At 43.5% G+C, this 17,459-nt stretch overlaps 1 protein-coding gene across 7 annotated transcripts in view; it reads left to right on the top strand.

The window, feature by feature from the left end:
* The window catches only part of TENM2 (teneurin transmembrane protein 2), a gene marked incomplete at both ends in the record, with an annotated part of 991,817 nt that overhangs the window by 941,458 nt on the left and 32,900 nt on the right, over window positions 1-17,459 (top strand). For all 7 annotated transcript variants that reach the window (XM_082650012.1, XM_082650013.1, XM_082650014.1 and 4 more), the window contains one exon: window positions 673-908. In XM_082650012.1, coding sequence (XP_082506138.1) covers window positions 673-908 — 236 coding nt within the window. The remainder of the gene's footprint in view (window positions 1-672; window positions 909-17,459) is intronic.

Raw genomic sequence — 17,459 nt, forward strand, 5'->3', positions numbered from 1 at the left:
CCTACCTGGAACTTTTCGATAAAGGAAAAGGTCAGAAGTCTGATTGATTGACTAGTGTAGATTCCATTTGGGAAGACAGACACACATGTTATCAGCTCCCACTGGCTCGGTCTCCCTCACGCTAGTTGAGTCTCTTCGGATTCCTCTGGAGTGGAGATGGCATCATGGTGGAGTCAGCAGCAACGTATGAGGGGCGGGAAGGTTGCTTTTTCTCTTTGTTTTCTCAAGAATCTTTGCAGTGGAGCTGACCTACGGTAGACCATCAGCTTCAGGTTAGATGGTAGGCAAAAGGAGAAAAAGAATTTTTTTAAGTAGTTTTCCTTTATTTTGTTCCATTTAAGCTAAAATATATATGTTAAAGATCGGGGATTTTGATTGACACGAATTGTGTAGGCAAGAGGCGTCTTTAAATGTACTCTTCAGTGAGTAAAAGGAAAATGTCCCAGCGTAATTATTTCTGGAGTGCCACATATTAATAATGTTTTTCTTTCTGTGGAACAGTGGCATCTCTGCTACTCACCTTAACATTGCGTGTGTGCTAATTGAAGGCAGCCGTACACTGACAGCTGCAAAGTACCATGGAAACCTATAAAAATAGGGGTTCTGTTCTCTCGTGACTAACACAGTGGATAATTTATTTCCCTCTCCCCGCCCCCACTTACATTTCTCCAGATCAAGTGCGGAACAGCTACCAGCTCTGCAACAACGGTACCCTGCGGGTGATGTATGCCAACGGGATGGGCGTCAGCTTCCACAGCGAGCCCCACGTCCTAGCGGGCACCATCACCCCCACCATCGGGCGCTGCAACATCTCGCTGCCCATGGAGAATGGCCTGAACTCCATCGAGTGGCGCCTAAGAAAGGAACAGATTAAAGGCAAAGTTACCATCTTTGGCAGGAAGCTCCGGGTAAGTCGTTCCACCCAACTTGTCCCCCACAAAGTGGTACGGGACACCCCCCTTCCTCCAGAGCTGAGGCCATCTCCCAGTTCCCAAGCCTCCACTGTGCCTTTCTCTCTTCCCTGAGAGAGACACATGAGCCACATCCTGCTGGGACTCAGACCTCAGAGAAAACGTTCTGCATTTCCTAGGACTAGAAAAGCTGGGGATTTACCTTAAGCTATAAGCAGAGATCCCTCTGGTCCTCTTTTCACACTCGCTATCATCTTCTTTGTCAACTTTTGCTGTTTGCCCAACTCAACACATGAGGCAGTGCCCATGGCTACTGTGTGGTTTTGGTGTGCTAAATACTGAAAGTTTTATAACGTGCTCTTTCCACTCAAGGAGTGGACAGTCCGGTAGAATGTATAAACCTCAGCATAATCCGATGGGTTGAGTAGAGAGAGGAACATCCAGGGCTTCGTGGGAATCACAGAGGAGGCGCTACTATCCAGCCTGCAGGCATCAGGGAAGGCTTCCTAAGAGGAAGTAACAAGCAAACTGCAGCAGAAAGTTTTAACCAACTCTAGCTTCCCCAGACTAGGCAACGTACCCACAAGTTACAGCTTTAAAAACCAATATATAACATTTATTGAGGACTTTTATGATGAGAGCACGACATTAAATGCTTTAGTCCGCCTGCCGATTCAGGGGACACGGGTTCGTGCCCCGGTCCGGGAAGATCCCACTTGCCACAGAGTGGCTAGGCCCGTGATCCATGGCCGCTGGGCCTGCACGTCCAGAGCCTGTGCTCTGCAACAGGAGAGGCCTGTGTACCTCAAAAAAACACCCCTGTGGGAGTAGGTGTTATTATCTCCCTTTTTCAGATGAGGAAACAGAGGCTCTGGGACGCTAAATAACCGGTCCAAGGGTACAGCGTCTAGCAAACAAACAGCAAAGCCAGGACTCAGCCCCAGTTCTCTCTGTCTCACTTGCCAGGATTCCTAACCAGCAGGCCTCACAGCTTCCTGATTAGAGCAACAGTCATCCAGATAATCTGGTTCCTGCTCTGTTCACTTACGTGGCATCAAGAGGGACTGGTTCTTACCATCAGGCTCTCCCTCGCGCTGGGGAGAATCCTCGGGATGTCGGTCAAAGTCAGCACCTATTTATTGAACACCTAACTAACTAGGAGCCAGGCACTGTGCTATGCGCTGGAGCTACATGGCACAACAGGGGCCGCAGATAAGTCAACTAACAGATAAAATCATTGCAGGGTGAGATACTCACCAGGAAGACGGTAAACAGCGCAATACGGCAGGGTTTAACACACGCTTTGCTTTGGAATTCCTGAGATTAGAAGGCTCACGCTCAACAAAACCTGGGTCATAACTTCTGCCGTGTTATTGGATTGAAATCCAGCCAGCCCAGGCGACCTCCCTGCAGAGCCAGGCCACTCCATGTTAAGATTCCGCCCTTGCCTTTGTCTGGCTGGAGTTTAATTCTCCACATTAGGTTATCAGCAGCCTCCCATGTTTTTCTTCCTCTGCTGGTATCTGCAAAGTTGCAAGCTGCAGTATCTTCCTAAAGACAAAAGTGAAATGAGATTAGTAGCTAAATCCTTAATGACTGACTGGATTTCAGAGCTGTATAATTAATTGATTTTTGATACACTGCACCATAGAAGTTGATTAGAAATAGTAATCGTGCCTTTTCTCTGATAAATCAGCGATGAATTTTGACTAAAAGTTTTCAAAATAAAGAAAGATAAATGCAGCCCTAAAATAAAATGGCTATAATTCCCAACTCTGAATATTAAAAATCGTAATAATGGTACTCATGGTAATTAGCAGAAGTTAGGCACGCAAGTCTCATAACTGAATTTCTGCCAGGGTTAGATTTGCTGGCATCATGTTTATGCAAATCGAAACACAGCTTTATCTATCAACACCTCAACATTTAATTGTCTGGTGTTAGTTCCTGTAACAATAATCACATATCCATTTAGCTCTCTTAAATGAAAATCACTATGAGATTATAACAGGTTGAGTGGACTGAAAATGTAATTTGAAAATGAGGGAGAAAGCCTGGAATTTATTTGCATCTCATTTATTTTAATTCAATTCATAAATCGTTTAGTGAATGAAATAAAAGCAACTCCTGGAAATTGCCAGGGAGCAGGTGGGAGAAGGTAGAGAGGGAAAGCAGAGTGTCACATGTGAGTCGTGTGACGTGAGCTATCCCAGAGGCCAGGATTTCAAGGGAAGGGGTATGTATGTCATTGTATCAGTCAGGGGAGGGTGGGGTGGGTGTGATCGGTTAACAAATGTGAACAAATACGCCCTGAAATCAGGGCTTAATGAGCAGGGCTAGACATGGCAGGCATCACTGCCATCCTTCCTGGTGAGAACACAGTGGGGTGACTTCAACTTAACTGCAAGGAAGCCCAGGAAATGGTGTCTTTCTGCATGCCTAAGAAGACAACGAAAGGAGATTTGGTGACCACGTAGCAGGGCCCCTGCCATCCCGATCAGGGCTGAGGGTTGCTTCACAGAAGAGTTGGAATCAGTTCTACAGAGCAGTAGGAATTAGCCAGGCAAAGATATCAGCAAGGGGTGATCAGACAGAGTGTCGCCTGTAAAAAGGCAGAGAGGTCCAAAAGAAAAGGAGTGTCATTTCAGAAAACTAACTCAGTGTGGCCAGAGAGTTGGTCAGGGTTAGTTAGGGTGGGAAGGGAATGGAAGGGCATATTTTGCTAGGCTGGCATTTATCCTGAGGACAGTGGCGGGGCTGTTCCAGGGTTTGGTTAGCAGAGCGACGTGTTGGGATTTGTCGCGTTAGAAAGACCTCTCAGGCTTCCTCGGGTACAGAGGAAGATAGATCAGACGGGGACAGGATAGGAGGAGAGGGGTAATCCAAACAAGAAACAAAATCATTAGCAGAGAAGACAGAGGGACATCTGAGAGCTACTTAGCACACACAGTTAACAGGACTTGGCAGCCAGCAGGGTTGCTGGGTCATGCTCACCTTTTAAGGGGCCCCTTCCATGATCATGTAGACCGGGAAGCCAAGAAGCCCTCCAGACTTCAGGGGTTGGCCTGCCAGGCTCTGTGGAGGGAAGAGGCAGGGAACTGAACCCCAAGACAGAGATGTGAGATTCTGACAGCCCCAGTGCTGCCACTTGCAACGGGGAAGAAACTGAATGAACTTGCAGGTGCTACCACTGAACCAGCACCACGTAATTGTTGCTCCCCACCCCCACCCCCGTGGATAACAAGGGATTTGGAGAGCATCTCTGGTGTGGTAACTGAAGGTCTCGTGCATTGAGGCAAATCGCCTGACCTTTCCCAGGGACTGGCAAGCTCCCGGCAGCCTGGCCAGTTGAGTGCCGTGAGGGCTCGAGGCTCTGAGCATCCCTGGAGTTTACCGAAAATCTCGGTGAAGATATTACCATAGAACAGTACCCAGTGAAACTAGGTACCCCTTCTTCCAGCATTCCAGCCAAGGGCACCTCTCAGGTGAGGAACGCATCAGCGGCTCTTACATAAAGGCTGGTGAAATGTAAAATGGTAGATGGATGGACCGTGGCCACCCGCTTCCACCAAAATCTTTGTGGCTTTGTTGCTTTGGCAAAATCTCGAGTGGTTGTCTGTGCCCAAACTCAAAGTAGGGAAGGTCTTCATTATGCCTCCCAAGGATTTCTCCAGGAATCTCACTTGAAAGAGCCCTCCTCCCTCAGGCCCTCACCACCCAGCACTCTTTCCTGTTTCCTCTGGCCTTCAAAAAACTCACAAAGCTCTTACATCAGGGTACCTGTAAGCTCCATGAACACGAGGACCATCTCACCGCTGTATCCCTGGTGACAAGTGCCACAGGATGGGCATTCAGACGGTGGGTGACAAAGGAAGGTATGATGACCATGCCCCCTTCTAAGGCACCTCCTTGGAACAGGTTTAGTGCATAAATGCCTCCGTATCTGTCAGGGATCTTTCCACTGCAAGAGAGAGACAGGAAGTGCACTCAAATTAGCTCAATTAAAAAGGGCATGTGTTGTCTTGCCTCGCGGGCCCCTACCAGAGAGGAGCTAGCCTTAGCGACTTCACCAGCTCAAAAAATATCATCAGGTTGACATCCTTCTCTCGGCCCCCTTCCATCTCTTAGCAATGGTTCCCTTGACACTTAGCCTAATTTACCCCTACATTCGACTGGTGACCTCTTCACCCTGGGAGTCAGGCAGACTTGGCTAAAGATGACTCCAGGCTGATATACCAGTTCAGCTTAGTGACCCAGGGGGAAGAGGGAGCAATCTTTTACAGAATTAAAATCTAAAATCCCTTGGAAGAACTCTGAATGGCCTGCCACAGATGGAATGGCAGTCACACCCCGGGGCCAATCACTGGTCAGGCAGGTGGGGGTCTGTGATTGGCTGGGTCACACGTGGACACGTGTCTCGTGTGACGGACATCTCAGTAAAAACTCCTAGATGGGGAAACCTTAGAGAAAGGGGGTGCTACACCCACAGAAGGAAGAGATGGTTAAATCACACTCATACACACCCAAGTATATTCTTCATCCCCCCTCCCTCCAAAGCCTAATCATAAAGCAAACTTCTGGTCCTGAGGACCTCTTAATGCATTAATACTCCTCCCCTCCAGCAAGACATTTTTCTAGACTGTTGGAAGAGAGAACTGAAACCACCTCCTCCTGTTAAGATTTAAAACTTCTGCTCTTTCCTAAGATGGGTTTAGTGCGTGATTTCTCTCTGATAAGGAAGGCACATACCACCCTCTAGGATATTCCCTGATTATGATTTACATAGAGATTGCAAAAGCAAGAAACAACTACATGTGTAGGTAGCAGAACAAAAGGAAAATTGCTTCCCAGATAATCTTCCATCATGATACCAGTATTAGTGTTATTAGTATTCCAGGAAGTGGGAGTTAGTAATTTTGTTTGGGTTTCTGTATGATTAATATGACATTGCAATTACACGTTGGCTTGTGTTACTTTTACTTTTGTGGCAAATGACAGTGACGCAGGAAAAAGGTGGGAGGCGGGTATGCATGTGTGCCTGTGAACACACACACGTGAACTCAGTTCTGCATGGAACCCACTCAGGTAGGTCTGTTAACATATGCAGTCATCACAAGAGCCTGAATTTCATCAGCCCTTCCTGCCACAGTGCATTCATTCTACACCAACCAACGTTTTATTTTTTCAAACACCTATTACGTTCCTGGCACTGTTCGAGGCACTGAGTGTTACGTTAGTGAACAGACAAGACACTGAATTCTGAGCAGTGCTTGTGCAGGCAGAACTTGCTATAAATGTAATATTAGCTTAAATAATATATAATTGGAAGGGTAAGCCTCTGCAAAACATATTCAACAATGTATCCCCCAAGCAAACATTACTTTCGGATGACTTGCTTGCTGTTTTGATTGGTGTGATGGAAAAGTGGAAAGACCCTCATGGAGCTTTATGCTGTAGCAAGGGGAAACAGATAATAATCAAATAAGTTACAAATAGTGTAAAGAAATGGTGATGGGTGCTGTGGGGGAAAAAAAATGGTTGAACTAACAGGGAGTGTCTGATTTAGGTTAAGGCCACTCTAGGAAGATGACATTTGGACTGAGAACTGAATGAAGAGTAGGAAATTTTCAGGAATGGAATGGCAAGAAAGCCTTCTGTGCTAAGGTGCCAGCATGCGCAAAGGCCCTGAGGCAGAACGTGAGCCAGTGTAGCTGGAGCAGACTAGCTGGGGTGGGGGTGGGGGGGTGAGGTCAAGGGATTGACGCCTGACCGGTGCTGCTAAGGATCTGAGAAGCACAGACGTCCTCCCCAGATGTACCCACTGTTGAACACAAAGGAGCATTCATCTGCAGGCTGGACTGCCTTCCCCGCTTCTGAGAGGCTAGGAGACACTCAACATACTTCTACAAGTTCAGGTTGCAGGATGACAAGTCCCAGTCCGTTCAGTTCGTCCGGGCTGAGGCTCCATACCAGACACCCCTCCTCTCTGCCACATCCCTACCCATGGACCACCTGCCCCCACTAGAACTCTCCCACAGCATCGGAAGTGAGGTTCTCTGCCTGCGCAGGGCCCTTGCTTACCAGCCGAGCTTTCACCTGCTGACTTCCCCCTCTGGAATGTTCTCCCTGAGTCATCTCCTGCCCTCACCTGTGAAGTCTCATACTTTGGGCCCCACTGAGGCAGCAGTTCCTCTGGGAAACTGGCCTCATCCATCCAGTTCTGGCTCCATGTCCCTCCTCCGTTCCCATAGTGCCTTCCTCTATTTACTCATCACCACACGAATGTTTTTCATTGTTGGTTCATGTGTCTTTTTCCTCCTCTGACCTGTAAGGTCATGAGGTCAGGGGCCCTAACTGTCCTGCTCTAGTTTAAATATTGATCACATTAACAAGCACAGAGTAGGTGCTCAGTCAATGCTGAATGAGTGGCTGTGATTTTAAGTTGACATCATGAAAATCCTCTGCCTCCAACCTCTGTCTATTAAATTCCAGGTCTCGGGGGTTCCTCCCAGAATGACTCCAATTGCTCTTTAGAATGAAGGAAGAAGCCTTTCAGATACTTGGAAGTCACAAATGTCCTGCTCACATTTTCTCATCTCAGTTTTCCTTATTAGAGCTTAGATCATCAGAGCTGCCAGCGTGCTTATACTCGGTCTAATTCAACCCCCTTACTCACAAATGTTTGAGCACCAAGCACGTTCCAAAATAATAGAGACACTAAGAAAAATAAGATAAAGTCTCTACCCACTAGGAGCTCACAGGCCATGACAGATAAGGAAACGGAGGCATGACCAGTAAAGGTTCTGCTTTGTAATGACAAAACCGATCAGTGTTAAAACTGCAACTCAGGGCTTCCCTGGTGGCGCAGTGGTTGAGAATCTGCCTGCCGATGCAGGGGACATGGGTTCGAGCCCTGGTCTGGGAAGATCCCACATGCCGCGGAGCAACTAGGCCCGTGAGCCTGCACATCTGGAGCCTGTGCTCCACAGCAAGACAGGCAACGACCGTGAGAGGCCCGCGCACCGCAATGAAGAGCGGACCCCGCTTGCCGCAACTGGAGAAAGCCCTCGCACAGAAACAAAGACCCAACGCAGCCAAAAATAAAAGTAAAATAAACAACCCAATGAACCGACATTTAAAAAACAAAAACAAAAACAAAAACCCCTGCAACTCAAATTCAGGTCTCTCCACCTTTCTACCTCACCGCCATCCGAAACAGCAAATCATCCAAAAATCATGTTTGCTTGGGGAATACATTATTTAATGTGTTTGCAGAGGCTTACCCTTCTAATTATGCATTATTTAAGCTGATATTAAATTTATAGCAAGTTGTTATGTCTGCTCCATCCCTGATCCCATCATAGCATGGAGTCTTGCATGGGAGCTGCTTTTTAAATCCCAGAGGACTGACCCAGAAAGGAAATGAAGATGTCATCTAGGCAAGGCTTTTCCTCTGGGCGGGTGAATAACTAAACTCTCCAAGCAGGGAGTTCTGCTTTTCGGCATCGCCGGACGTGGAGAATCTCTTGCCCTCCCTCACTCATCTTTTCTGGGTTTCCCAGACGTGACGTGGGATGGGCAAGGGATTCTGCTGTAAGTCCAACTGAGGTCTCTCCTGCTGTGCTACAGGGCCCTTTCCAGGAGGGGATCCAGCCCAGCGTTAACTTCCTCTTTCCAGTTTCTCGATTCGCCAGCTCCCAGCATTGCCCCTCAAGCTAAGTTAGAGTCACCAGTTATAGGCCCAGCAGGGCCATTTTAATGACAGCGTTTCCTTTTCTCAGGGTTCTGTACAAGGCTCCTTGTGACAGGCGTGTGCCTGGAGAGATCAAAACGTTCTGGAGGGAGATTCCACATGGGGAAACTACTTCCCAAAGTCTGCCCTCTGCAAAAATAAAAACCATGCTAAATAGCTGAGTTTTATTAACTGGGGAAGCCAGGCTGAGGAGAATGCCCAATAATTAAAAAGAATGGCTTCCTTACCAACACAAAATTGTATTAATTTAAAAACTGGTTTCTCTGTCACTGAATACCTACTGAGCTGGCTGGGAAGGGAATTGTGCTGATCCTGGCAGTGAAAATAATTCAGAATAACTTTTATGTTCTCCAGGAAGCCTGAAGGTTAATTTAAATATTTTTAGGTGGAATTCGGAATAAGAACAGTGTGGCTAAATGAAAGCCCCGGCACACCCTGAAGCCGGGGGCGGGTGCCTACGAAGAGATGAGCATGCCTGTCAGACCCTCCAAGATCTCGGACCCCATAGCCCAGGCACCTCCTCTTTACTGAAGGGACCCTCACAATTAAACATATTTGACTAGATTATACGGCTGGCCTGAACTCCTTGACTCAGCTTCCAGCGAATTTATTATATTTAACTATTAGAAGGATCAGGCATTTTTATAGAAATTACGTATTTCAAAAGTTACCTCAGCGACATCACCAAGATGGGAACATAGGTCATCCCTGACTTTGCCCTCATGAGCACAGCAGCTAACAAGGATTCATGGACAGGAAACCACCAAGAGCGTCCTAGAACACAGGGTGAGGCTGAGCCACACACACCCCCACCCCCGCGCCTTGCACCACAGAGATCAAGACATGTGTATCAGAAGGGTAACAGGAGCACCTGCACGCGGACTGCGTTGCCCCTCCCCCAGGCCAACACAGCTCCACTAGTGGGAAAAGAGAGCTCGTGGGCGACATCTGGGACCCCCCAGCATTGTGAGCTGCTTTGTGAGAGCGGCTACTCCTGTATCACCCCACAGGGACTGCAGGAGAATCTGCGGGGCTCAACCACTGGGAAGCTGATCTTGATGGAGAAAGAGGGAGGGGCTTGCAACAACCAGCACTCAGATCTCGGTAGACCGAGTCCCTCCCTGCAGCGCCCGGGTAATCCCAGCCAGCAGCTTTGCTCAGCTGCAGAACCAAGTCAGTCTGAGCAGGGAACTTGGCAGGAGTTTTACCAGCTCTGGAGGCTGATCTGCCCACTTCCCCCTCCAAGGCATGGAAACCCAGTAATGCTCAAGCCAGGAGGCGGGCAGGCAGAGCTGATTGCCCCAGAGCAAAGTCAGTACCAGGTATGGAGGGTTCCCCTGATATGCCCAGACAGGGGGAGTTCATTCACAGCCCCATTGCTGCTAAGTGTAGCTCTCGGCCCCTTCCAACCAGAAAGCCTGTTCAGAAAATTTGGGAGGTGCCTGAAATGGACCCTCCTGCCCGACCCAGGCATGGGAGCGGATCATAGGCCTACCAGCTGCTGAGTGTGTCTCCCCACCCTGACTGGCCAGGGGGACTGGTGGGAACACATAGAGGCTGTATAGCACAGCAAGCTCAAACAGAGAGGTGGGCAGGCAGAGCTGATAGCCTGCAAAGCAAAGCCAGTGGCCCTATTTGGCCAGGGAACTTGGGGCAGAGGTTGGTTTGAATCTAGATCACAAACAAATAGCCTTACAAACCTTGGAGCTAGTTCTTGCACTTCACCCCAAGCAGGAAAACTAATTTGTAACCCCACTCATTGCTGACTATAGGCTTCAGCCCACCCGACCAAGGAACCTAACCACAGCCCATGGGAAGCTATGTAGCCCATCCATCTGCCCTACTTACAGTGGCGCTTGAACAGAGAGCACAGTCTATGGCTTTTCCTATCTGCAGAGCAAAACCTGTAGCCCCCATCTGGAGAGGGAATTCAGCATACACTCTTCCCAAATTCAAGTCCTGAAACAAGCCGTGCAGACCCTGGATTCCATTCTGCTGCCCCACTAGGGCAGGGCAGATACCTACTGCTAAGTACAGTACCCAGGCCCACTGATCTAGTAAGCCTGACCAGAGAACCCGGGCAACTGCAGAGCCCATCCTACAGCCTCACTTCGGCAGGGAACCAAGACAAGAGTCCTATCCAACTGTTCTCAGTCAGCAGCACACCCTCCCACCCCTGCCCTCAGAGCTCAAGCAGTTGCCTCATCCAAAAATAGACCCTGATAGCAAAGCTCCAGCTGCTCGAGGTCGTTATCAGCAGACAGTTGCAGATACTAAAACTGAGCTAACTGGCAAAGAGTTCTCTCTACCAAAGCAAACCTACAAAGTCTAGAAGAGAGACCACTTACTCAAATGCACAGATACCGATGTAAGGAATGAAAGCTCATGAAAAATCAGGGAAATATGATACCACCAAAGGAAACTAAGAGAACTTCAGTAACTGAGCCTACTTAAATGAATATCTGTGAACTGTCAGCCAAAGAATTCAAAATAGTCCTCTTGAAGAACTTTAGTGAACTGCAAGAACACACAGACAAATGAAATTAGGAAAGCAATTCATGAACATGACAAGAAGTTGAACAAAAATAAAAACCATGAAAAAAATTCTAGAGCTGAAAAATACAATAACTAAACTGAAGAATTCAATTAAGAGCTTCAAAAGCAGACTCAATACAGAAGAAAAAAAAGTCAGCAATCTGGAAGACAGGACAGTTTAAATTATCCAGTCAGAGGAGCAAAAAAGAAAAACAGCGATGAAAGCCTTTGCACTTATGAGACACAAGCCCCCCACCCCCACAAAAAAAAAAAAGAATATTTGCATTATGAGAATTCCAGAAGAGAAAGAGAAAGGAACAGAAAGGATACTTAAAGCAATAATGGCTGAAATCTTCCCAAACCAAAAAAGAGAAATGGACATCCAGATCAATGAGGCCCAAGGGACCCCAAATAGGCTGAACCCAAATAGGACTACACTGAGACAAATTGCAATTAACATTGTCAAAAGTCAAAGATAAAGAAAGTTGAGAGCAGCAGGACAAAAGACAGACATTACATACAAGGGAATCTCCATGAGACTATCAGCAGGTTTCTCAACAGAAACTTTTCAGGCCATGCGGGAATGGGATGATATATTCAAAATATTGAAAGGGAAAAAAAAAAAACTGTAAACCAAGAATTCTATACCCAGCAAAAGTGTCCTCATAAATGAAGGAAGGAAAAGACTCATGAGCAAAACAAGAGCAAGGGAGTTCACCACCATTAGACCTGCCTTACCAAAATGGTAAGGGAGTTCTTTGAGTGGAAGTAAAAGGTCACTAATTAGCATCATAAAAACAGAAGAAAGTAGCATAAAACTCACTTTTAATGGTAAACATATAGTCAAAATTAGATTATGTAATATGGTAAGAGTAGTGTGAATTCACTTACAACTCTAGTTATAAGTTTAAAAAAATAATCATAACTACTATAATCTGTTCGTAGTTACATAGTATTAAAAATATGTAAACTATAACATCAATACCCAAAATGTGAGAAGTAAAAGTGTAAATTTTCAGAGTTATATTAAAGCTAAGTTGTTATCAGCTTAAAATAGAATGTTATCATTTTAAGATATTTTACGTAAGCCTCATGGTAACCACAAAGGGGAAAACCTGTAGTAATTACATGGAAGAACATGATAAAGAACTCAGAGAACACTGGTACCAAAAGACATCAAAACACACACAAAAAAAAGACAGCAAGGGGAATTCCCTGGCAGTCCAGTGGTTAGGACTCCACGCTTCCACTTCAGGGAGCCCAGGTTCGATCCCTGGTCAGGGAACTAGGATCCCACAAGCTGCACAGCGCAGCCAAAAAAAAAAAAAAGGGCAACAGGATATGAAAAGGGGAACAATGCACCTACAAGAAAGCCAGAAAATGATGAACAAAATGACAACAGTAAGTCCTTACTTATCAATAATTACTTCAATTGCAAACATTAAATTCTCTAATTAAAAGACATAGAATGGCTGAACTGATTTAAAAGAAAAGATCCAACAATATGCTGCCTTATATGATACTCACTTTAGCCTTAAAGACATGTATAGACTGAGAGTGAAAGGATGGAAAAGATATTTCAAACAGATAATAATCCCCAGAAAAGCAAGAGTAGCTATACTTATATGAAACAAAAGAGACTTTAAACTAAAAATGGTAAAAAGAAACAAGAAAGTTCATTATATACTGATAAAGAGGTCAATCCATTAAGATATAACAATTATAAATATTTATACACTCAACACTGAAGCATCTAAATATATAAAACAAAAACAGAGCTAAAAGGAGAAATAAACAGCAACACAAAAATAGTTGGGAACTTTAATATCCCACTTTCAACAATGGATAGATCCTTCAGACACAGAATCAATAAGGAAACAGCAGATTTGAGCAATGCTATAGACAAAATAGACCTAACAGACATATACAGAACATGCTATCTGACAACAGCAGAAAACACATTCTTCAAGCGCCCATGGAACAATTTCTAAGATAAACTATATGTTGGGCCACCAACATAGCCGATTAAAGAAGATTGAAATCATAGCAAGTTTCTCCTCTGACCACAGTGGTATGAAACTAGAAATCGGTAACAGGAGGAAAACTAGAAAATTTACAAATACATGGAAACTTTAAAACACTCTCCTGAGCAACCAATGGATCAAAAGCAAACTAAAGCGGAAATTTTAAAAGTATTTTTAGACAAATGAAAATGGAACTACAACATACCAAACCTTATGGGATGCAGCAAAAGCAGTTCTAAGAGGGAAGTTCACAGCAACGAACACCTGCACTAAGAGGCAAGAAAGACTCCAAATAAACAACCTAACTCTGTGTCTTAAGGAACTAGAAAAAAGGAGAACAAACTGAGCCCAAGGTTACCAGAAGGAAGGAAATAAAAGAGCAGAAATAAATAAAGAGAACAAGAAAACAATACATGATATAAAACAAACTCACAGTTGGTTCTTTGAAAAGATCAACAAAACTGACAAACCCTTAGGTACACCAACCAAGGCAAAAAGAGAAGGGACCCAGTCAACAAAATTATAAATGAAGGGCTTCCCTGGTGGTGCAGTGGTTAAGAATCTGCCTGACAGTGCAGGGGATTCGGGCCCTGGTTCAGGAAGATCCCACATGCTGCAGAGCAACTAAGCCCGTGTGCCACAACTACTGAGCCCACGTGCCACAACTAATGAAGCCCACGTTCCTAGAGTCCATGCTTCGCAACAAGAGAAGCCACCGCAATGAGAAGCCTGCGCACCGCACCAAAGAGTAGCTCCCGCTTACTACAACTAGAGAAAGCCCTCGCGCAGCAACGGAGACCCAACGCAGCCAAAAATAAAATAAATTTATTTTAAAAAAATTATAAATGAAGAAGGACACATTACAATTTATACTACAGAAATACAAAGGATCATAGGAGGCGCCTCTGAACAACTATACACCAACAAACTGAATAACCTAGAAGAAATGGAAATTTCTTAGAAACGTACAAGTTACCAAGACTGCATCAGGAAGAAATAGAAAATTTGAACAGACCAATTACTAATAAGGAGACAATCAGTAACCAGAAACTGCCCAATAAAGATAAGCTCAGGATCAGCTGGCTTCACTGGTGAATTTTCCCAAACATTTTAAGAAGAATTAATACCAATCATTCTCAAACTCTTTCAAAAAAATAAAAGAGGAGGGGAACACTCCCCCAAGCTTATTTTACAAAGCCAGCATTATCCTGATACCAAAACCAGAAAAGAAAACTACAGACCAATATCCCTAATGAATATAGATGCAAAAATTCCCAATAAAATACTAGCAAACCAAATTCAGCAGCACCTTAAAAGGATCATTCACCATGACCTAGTGGGATTTACCCATAGGATGCAAGGATGTTTCAACATATGCAAAATAGTCAGTGTGATACACCACATTAATAGAATGAAACAAAAAAATCATATGATTATGTCAATATATGCAGAAAAAAAGCATTTGACAGAATTCAACACCTGTCTGTGATAAAAACGCTTAACAAATTAGGTATAGATAGAACATACCTCAACATAATAAAGGCTATATATAACAAGCCCATAGCTACATCATACTGAACAGTAAAAGGTTGAAAGCTTTTCTCCTAAGATCAGTATCAAGACAAGGGTGCCCACTCTCACCACTCTTATTCAACATAGTATTGAAAGTTCTAGCCAGAGCAGTCAGGCGAGAAAAATAAATAAAGGGTATCAGAATTGGAAAGGAAGAAGTAAAATTATCTCTATTTGCAGATGACATGATTTCATACATAGAAAATCCTAAATACTCTGCCAGAACACTGTTGGATATAATCAACAAATTTGGCAAAAGTGTAGGATACAAAATTAACAAACAGAACTCAGTAGTGTTTCTATACACTCAGAATGGATTATCTAAAAAAGAAATGAAGAAAATGATGCTATTTGCAATAGCATCAAAAACAATAAAATAGTTAGGACCAAATTTACCAAGGAGGTGAAAGATTTCTACTTTGAAAAATACAAGACACTGATAAAAGAAATCAAAGAAGACACAAATAAATGGAAAGGTGTCCCAGTTTCATTGAATGGAAGAATTAAGATTGTTAAAATGTCAAAACTACCAAAAGCCATCTCTAGATTCAATGCAATCCCTATTACGATTCCAAAGGCATTTTTTACAAAAGTAGAAAAAAAAATTCTAAAATTTATATGGAACCATAACAGACCCCGATGACCAAAGAAATCCTAAGAAGGAAGAACAAAGCAGAAGGTATCACACACTTCCTGGTTTCAAGCTAAACTGCTAAGTTACAGTCATCAAAACAGTATGGTACTGGCATAAAAGCAGACAGATAGACCAATGGAATAGAACTGAGAGCCCAGAAATAAATTCAAGCTTCTATGGTCAACTCTATTTGACAAGGGAGCCAAGAATACTCAATGGAGAAAAGATAATCTCTTCAATCGATGGTGCTGTGAAAATTGGATATTCACATGTAAAATAATGAACCTAGACCCCGTCTTAGACCTCTCACAGATAGTAACTTGAAATTGATTAAAGACTTAAATGTAAGACTTGAAATGATCAAACTCCTAGAGGAAAAAACAGGAAGAAGCTCCTTGATATGGGTCTTGGTAATGCTTTTTTTTGGATATGACACCTAAAGCATAATCAATAAAATCAAAAATAAACAAGTGAGAATACGTCAACTATAAAGCTCTGCACAGCAAAAGAAACAATCAACAAAGTGAAATGACAATTACAAAATGGGGAAAAAATATTTGTGAACCATATATCTGATAAAGGATTAACATCTAAAATTTATTTTAAAAACCTCATACAATCCAATGGCAAAAAAAAATATTAAAAATTGGATTGGGCAAAGGACCTGAATAGAAATTTTTTCAAAGAAGATATACAGATGGCCAACAGGTACATGAAAAGGTGCTCAACATCACTAGTCACTAGGGAGATGCAAATCAAGAACACAATGAGATATCACCTCACCACCACCACCCCCCCCCATTAGAATGACCATCCTAAAAAGACAAGAGTTAACAAGTGCGGTGAGGATGTGGAGAAAAGGGAACTCTTGTGCACTATTCGTGGGGTTGTAAATTGGTGCAGCCACTATGGAAAACAGTATGAAGGGTCCTCAAAAAATTAAAAATATAATGGAACTACTATATGATCCAGCAATTCTACTTTTGGGAATATGTCTGAAGGAAAAAAAACAATGGATATCTGTTTCCCCATGTTCATAGCAGCTATTTATAATAGCTAAAATATGGAAATATCCTAAGTGTCCATTGACAGTGAATGGATAAAGAAGTTGTGGTATATATATACAATGGAATGTTATTCAGTCATTAAAAAATGAGGAAATTCTGCCATATGCAACAACATGGATGAATCTTGAGGGCACTGTGCTAAGTGAAATAAGGCAGACAGAGAAAGACCAATACTGTATGATCTCACTTACAGGTGTAATCCATAAAACAAACAAACAAAAATATCCCAAAACTTATAGTAAAAGAGATCAGATTTGTGGTTACCAGAGGCAGAGGTGGGGGAGGTAGAACTGGAGGAAGGTGATCAAAATGCACAAACTTCCAGTTATAAGATAAATAAGTGCTAGGTATGTAACGTACAACATGATGACCATGGTTAACCCTGCCGTATTGTGTGTGTGGAAGTTGTTAAAGAAAAGTATTACATAATGACAAAGGGGTAAATCCAACAACAGGATATAATATTTGTAAGTATTTATGCACCCAACATAGGATAACCTAAATATATAAAGCAAATATTAACAGATCTCAAGGGAGAAATAGACAGGAATACAACAATAGTAGGAGACTTAATACCCCACTTACATCAATGGATAGATTATCCAGACAGAAAATCAATAAGGAAACATTGGCCTTAAATGACATATAAGACCAGATAAATTTAACAGATATAAATAGAACGTTCCATCCAAAAGCAACAGAATACACATCTCCTCAAGTGCACTGGGAACTTTCCCCAGGATAGATCATATATGAGGCCACAATACAATTCTTAAAAAATGTACAAGGTTGAAATCATATCAAGCATCTTTTCTGACCACAATGGTTTGAAACTAGAAATAGAACTCAATTAGAAGAAGAAAACTAGAACATTCACAAGTATATGGAGATTAAGCAACATGCTATAGATCAGTGAGTGAAACAAATCAAAAGAGAAATAAAAATATACCTTGAGACAAATGA

This window comes from Grampus griseus, assembly GCF_964374135.1.
Source record: "Grampus griseus genome assembly, chromosome: 3".
Taxonomy (NCBI): Eukaryota; Metazoa; Chordata; class Mammalia; order Artiodactyla; family Delphinidae; genus Grampus; species Grampus griseus.